At 63.8% G+C, this 6,139-nt stretch overlaps 1 protein-coding gene across 2 annotated transcripts in view; it reads right to left on the bottom strand.

The window, feature by feature from the left end:
- LOC113204092 (polypyrimidine tract-binding protein 1) overlaps positions 1–6,139 on the bottom strand; it is an 80,243-nt gene that overhangs the window by 31,852 nt on the left and 42,252 nt on the right. For both annotated transcript variants that reach the window (XM_052271247.1, XM_052271246.1), the window contains exon 4: positions 962–1,105. In XM_052271247.1, the coding sequence (XP_052127207.1) occupies positions 962–1,105 (144 nt within the window). The remainder of the gene's footprint in view (positions 1–961; positions 1,106–6,139) is intronic.

The following is a 6,139-nucleotide window of genomic DNA, read 5'->3' as shown; positions in this document are numbered from 1 at the left end:
CCCCGCCCGCCGCAGTAACGACCCTCGTCAATCTGCTATACCTGAAATGGGGCGGATTTGCCGAAGCCATCATGTATGGGCAGCGGCCGCGAGTGAGCGGGACGGACGATGCGAGGCGAGCGATCGGCCTGTGGGTCGTTAGGCGGCGGGAGGGCGCGGTAATGGACGCCACGGCCGCACGACGGGGTCCGTCGGACGGGCGGTAGCGGCGGCGGCAGGGAGGGCGACATTAGCCGGCGCCCGCCCAAACACAACCGCGGGAAAAACAGCTGCGAGCTGCGGCGTGCAAAGATACCACCGAGGCGCCCACGCACTCACGCGAGCACGCCGCCCAACGACCGCAACCGTGTTCTAACAAAGTTCGAGTCGTTTGGAATATCAGCGGACACGGCGGCGCGGGCGGGAGAGCAACATCGACCCGGCCGGCGGCCAGGCAGGGGCCCTGCAGGGCCAGCCCAGCGCGCCCAGCGGGCAGAGGGAAATGTTTCACCCCGTCCACGGGCGAGCGGTCGCACCGCACCCTGCTGCCGCCCCCGCCCTCCCCTACCCCGCTCCGGCCGCACAGTCAGGCTGTTGGCGCCGACACGCCTTGCGCCCGGGGCCGCCCCGCCCCCGTTGTAGTCGAGGTTAATTCACCCACTAAGCAACTAGTTTCTCTCCCCGGGCCGAACCCCCTGCAGCCGGCAGTAGCAGTAGTAGCCCGGCCCATCTCACCCACCCCCTAGTTTGACCGCAGCCGCCACAGAATCGGGGCGGGCGGGGGGCGAGCGGGGGCGGGCGACCAAGGTCCAATGCAACCGCAGAGAGGGACGGCACCGCTGGGGCGGGCGGGACGGGCCGCCGGGGCGGAGGGGTCGGGAGGGAGTCACTCCCATTACTATCACGGCGGGGATGAATCAATCCCAAGTGATGGCGATGGCAAAAACACCCCCGGGGGCGGCTTACACTCTGGGGCACTCACCTGATGCAGCACGTCCAGGGTGACGGGGTACACCATGTGCTCCACGATGACTCTGAGCACGGTGTTGGGGCCGCCCTGCACCTCGTTGGGCGTCGAGCCGGAGAGCGCCTGGGCAGCCTGGAGGGCGGCCTGGGCCGACGCGTTCTGCAACACAGGAAGAAAGAGAAAAGGTCAAGTCGGGGCGAGAAAAAAGAAACACAATTTGTGGAAGGGAAGTGTGCGACAGCAATCAACGCCCCACGGGGCAGACGGCGGCAGGGGCCGGGGGCGGAGAGAAGGAAGTGACTCTCTCCTCCCCGCATCCTGCACTAAACTGAAAGAGCAGGCGGGCGGCGCGGTGCACCCTGGCGGTTATGCAGCACCGCGCCAGGCGTGCGGGCGGGTGGCCTACGCGCACGGGGCCTCCACAGGCCGTTTAGCAGACTCCGGCCTCCGGCCCAGCACTCTGTCCACGACCTCCACCTCCGGCTCCCTCAGACATTTCCGCGGCACGTGGTCTCATCGCCGCGGCCCTAAAACACCGCCGCCCTGGCCTCAGGGCTCGCCACCGGGCTGGCCGGGGCGGACTGCAGGTGCACCGGGGAGGGCCGGGCCGGGGGTCATAAAGACCGCTAAGGGCATCCACGAGGAATCGAGTCCAAATTCCAGGCGCAGCGCGCGCACCGAACGCCGTAAAAGCGAATTCGGCACCGTAAACCGCACGAGCCCTGGCGAGCGAGCGGCGCCACCCGGACACCGCCGACTGCATGCCAAGCTCTGCCCTCTCCTACCACAAAAAAATAAATAAAAAATAGAATAAAATAAAGAAATAACCACGAAAAAATCATAACGGCTTGAGGCAGTAACTTGGTGTAACGGCTATGGACCCGCGAGCGTTAGGCCGCCAAGGCCACGCTTACACCCTTGTGTCCTCGCGGTCCCCTCCCACCTCCCCCTCTTTTTGTATTGGTCGTCAATAAATTCTTAAATTCTTGGATTCCTCCCCTTCCTCTCCTCCCCTTACCTCCCTCCCTCCTCTCATATAACTCTTTATTACACTAGTACTACTACTACTACTACTACTACACGTGCGACCATATCATATCGTGGCAAATATGTTGGGCAAATAATGTAAGGAGCGTCCTGAGCAAACGCTATCCGCAGAAGGCCGCAGGGGCGGGTCAATAGCGAGCACATCAAGGGCCCGGGTCAGGTGGGGCCTGCGCGGGGCGGGCGCACAAGTGGGAGAGAGATAGAGCCGGGGAAAGACTACACGAGTCAGGTGCCCGAGTGGGGGGCGGCGCGGGGACACGAGAGAGGAGGAGCGAGGAGAGAGGGCGAGAGAGAACGAGAGGGGAGATTGCGAGCGCAAAGGTACAGCCGGATAGAGATGACAGAGATGAAATACAGAGGGGCGGGGCGAGGAGCGGCGGAGTCGGTCCCGTAAGACATGGATGTGGAGAGGATTATTCTGGCCGTAAGGAGCACGGCCACAAAAGCCTGATGAAGGAAGTGAAATCCCCCGCCTCCCTTTGCTCGCCAGCTCTCCCGCTCGGCTCCCCCGCCCCTCGCTCCACCTGCACAGCCGCTCCACTCCCACACAACACTCAAGCAGTGCAGGGGGGAGCCGGTCGCGCCGGGGCGGCAGCGGCGGGGGGTTGCCACGACCTGTGTACACGTCGGCAAAAATTGAGTTTTCCTGCTGAAGCGAAACATAATCCCCGTGATGGGCGCCGGAGCTCCAAGCGCCAGCTTGCTTTAGCCTGTTGAGGAGCAACATGTGGTCTGGGCTGAGAGGCATACGTGTGTGTGTGTGTGCCCGGCCCGGACGGGGCCTGCCGCCGCAGCAGCCCGAGCAGCGCTTCCTGATTTCATTCCGCGCACCGCAGCTGCATCTCAAAGGCGTGGAGCAAACGTGTTACGGGGCTGGGAGAGGCTCCCCGCTCACTCCTCGCCACGCTCACTCACACTCTCTGTGTATTTCTCTCTCTCTCTCTCTCTCTCTCTCTCTCTCTCTCTCTCTCTCTCCCTCTCTCTCGCGCCCGCCCTAAGTCCGTGCTTAAATAGCAGACCATCAGGGCCGCGCTCCTTCCTTCCCGTGACGCTGAGCCGGGCGAGGCCCGGCAAAGGCCGCTCGTCTCGTCTCCGGCGATGAAAAAGGACTCGTGACAGAAATACACGGCGGCGTGGCGAGGCGTGGTGGGGCGTGGCAGGGTAGGACGGGGAGGGGCGGGGCGAGGGGTCGCCGCCAGTGTTTCATTATGGATACGAATGGCCCTCTCAGCGTGTCCGTTCGCCTTCCCCGCGGCCATTCGCGACAAAGCGGATATGGAGTCCTCCCCTCACCCCCCACCCCCCGCTACGCGCCGCCACCCCACACGACGACATAAAGCAGAACGTTCCAAATTATCATCAGAGCTCGTCTCGAGCACCCGGGCGTGCAAAAAACACACACGCACACACACATAAAACACTCAAAAAGAAACCGACTCACACTATGGCGTGCCAACGACCAGCGGCAGAGCAGGGAATAGGACACGCGAAAAAGGAAAAGGAAAACGTCATCAGTGTTTGAACCCACGAACGCGAGTCAACCCCCAGGCGGAGGGTCGGCCAGGGGGGAGAGTCTCGGGGGCCCGACCCAGCCCAGCAGCGGGCGGGTGGACGTGACGCCATCGTCCTTGCTGACCCCTCCCGGCCAGCCCAGCTGGCATCTGCCGTGCCAGGGAGGAGGAGGAGCAGGGGAGGCAGCTCAGTCCACAATCCCTCATCGGGGGGCGACCGTCCAGGTGAGCGAGGCAACAAATGACAAAATAAACCAGACACGCAGACAGTCGTGGGCCGGCGCCACCTGTCTCGTCCTGCGTCACAAATCTCTCAAGGCCTCCTGACCTACTTCTTTTCTCCTTTCAAAAAAACAAAAACGAAACAAAAAAACGCGTCGCAGCACTTTTATAGTACTACTACTGCCACCGCCCCCTCTTTTCCGTCTTTCTTTTCCACTGGCTGCTCCACGAGGATCCCGAGGCGGCAGAACGGAAACATATTCCCCACCTGCTTTGTAATGTTATGGCCGCGGCCGACAAGAGAAGAGAAAGGCGAAAGAGAGGGTGGTTGGAGAGAGGGAGAGAAAGAGAGAGAGGAGAGGAGAGGGGAATGGAGAATGGAGAGGGAGTGCGAGGAAGAAGAGACTCAGCATGTGGCGTGGGGCAGCGGCACACAGACCGGGGGAGAAGGAAGGGGGGCTGCACAGCACAGCATGCGGCTCATTTCCGGCCACACCACCACCCCTTTGTTTACCTTCTTGCACGTTTTTCTGCCTTTACTTTTCCTTGGCCGACGCGGCCCTGCCGTGCGCGCCAGCAGCCACTCCCGCCCCCCACTGCCCCCCCGCAGGCAATCGGTCTCCATTACCGCGACGAGGACGGCGAGGTCGAGGTCCTTGATGCAGGAGCGGGCAGGAGCGACCCCGCCGCGGCCCAGTCACCCGTTCAACATTTCAGGAAGCCGGCTGGCCGGGGCAGAGAGGGGGTGAGGTGGGGCGGGTGGGTACGGGGACGCGCTGCCAACGGCTGGCTGGCTGGCTGGCGCGAGCCGAGGCCGGCGCGGCAAGGCGACGGCGGGCGGCACCAACAGCTCGGCTCACCTCTGCCTTATTCAACATTCAATTCCGCCTAACGGTATGGGGGAGGCGTTTGCGCGCACCCCGTTATCGAGCAGCGTGCTGCTCACGGCGTTCATCACGGCCCTCCCCTCCTCGACATCCTCTCCTCTGCCTCCTCATCCTGCAGCAGCCGGCGCCGCTCCCCGCCCCGCCACACCCCCGGCCGTGGGATGAGGCCTTGAGGCGCGGCGGGGCGTGGCGGGGAGGCCCCCACGGGGGCGCTGAGGACGCAGCCAAGGAGAAAAGGGCAGGAAGCAGCGAGCGGGGGGGATGGAGAGATGGGGAGGAAGAGCGGGGCGAGAGGCCGTATAAGGGGGAAGACTTCGCGTCTCCATCCTCCTCCTGTTCGTCACGGTCGTCCTCGGCTACCGTCCCCGGATCGACTCCACATCTTTATTTTCCGCCGGCCGCTCCCGCGCGCCCGTCACGTGGGACAGCTAACGGGACCCTACCGCGCGCGCGGCCCCGGGTCGGTCCTGCCGACCGAGGCGATCCCCGAGGGGGGTGGATCGGGGTGGATGGCATCATTAACACAGGCCAGCGCGCTAACCGCCACGCTCCGGCGCGCCCGCGACGCCAAGGAGCAGGCGGCGTGGCGTGGCCAGAACCTGGGGGCGGAGCGGCCACTTGGAAGGCGCGACTTTCAGCAGCGGCGGTGACGTGGAGCGCGAATTAGAGACGGATTGGAAAACTGGCGAGGGCGCGAGGCGGGGCGGGACTGGCCGGGCGCTCTTGGAAGAAGCGACAGAGGGGGAGGGGCCGGGCGCTGACCAATCAAGCTGCAGCGGGGGACGGCAGCTGGCGCCACAGGTGGGGCCGCATAATGCAAACATCAGCCAGCCGCTGCATAAGGGCCGGCGCCACGCCTCAGCCGCACCAGGCAGATGAGGTTCAGCAAAGTGGCAGCGCGGCAAGTGTGGCTTCAGCCGGCACATTCGTGTATCAGTGTGTGCGGTAGTGTGTGTCTAAGCAGCGGGGGGACAAAGGGAACACACGCTCGGCGACAGACAGACAGATCAGCGAACAACCGCTGTGTATACACACATACACACACACCTAGGGGAGAGGGCACAGTAGTAAGTACACGGGTCCCCGCTCCCCTGCGCGCCACTTAAGCGATTTAAGCCCCCGTGCCGTATAAAGGAAGCCCTAAGCGGCCCAATTGCAAAGAAAACTTTGCGCCGGCGGTGGTGGCACTGCAATCACAGAGATATGGTCTCCCCTCCTCCCTCCCTTGGCGGTCCCTCCTCCCTCCGGGCAACCCTAGCAGCAGCACCCTCAAACAATCTCCCCCTCTCCCTCTCCCCTTCCCTATTAACTTCCGCCGGCTTCCCCTCAAACTATCCTCTTACCTGGCCTACATATTCCAGGCCCGGCCCGGTTCCCCTCCCCTCAGACCGGGCCCGACGCCACCACCGACCCCGCCACAACAGCAGAACTTAGCGTCTGATACCATTTTCATTAAATAAGGACTTTTCCCCGCGGGGCCGTGCGGGCCGGCCGATGTAGCGCGGTCTGGGGAAGGGGGACGGGGG

Source organism: Frankliniella occidentalis, unplaced genomic scaffold, assembly GCF_000697945.3.
Source record: "Frankliniella occidentalis isolate FOCC.00 unplaced genomic scaffold, Focc_3.1 Scaffold156, whole genome shotgun sequence".
NCBI lineage: Eukaryota > Metazoa > Arthropoda > Insecta > Thysanoptera > Thripidae > Frankliniella > Frankliniella occidentalis.
The sequence above is the reverse complement of the archived record's forward strand: the minus strand, read 5'-3'. Positions and strand labels throughout refer to the sequence as shown.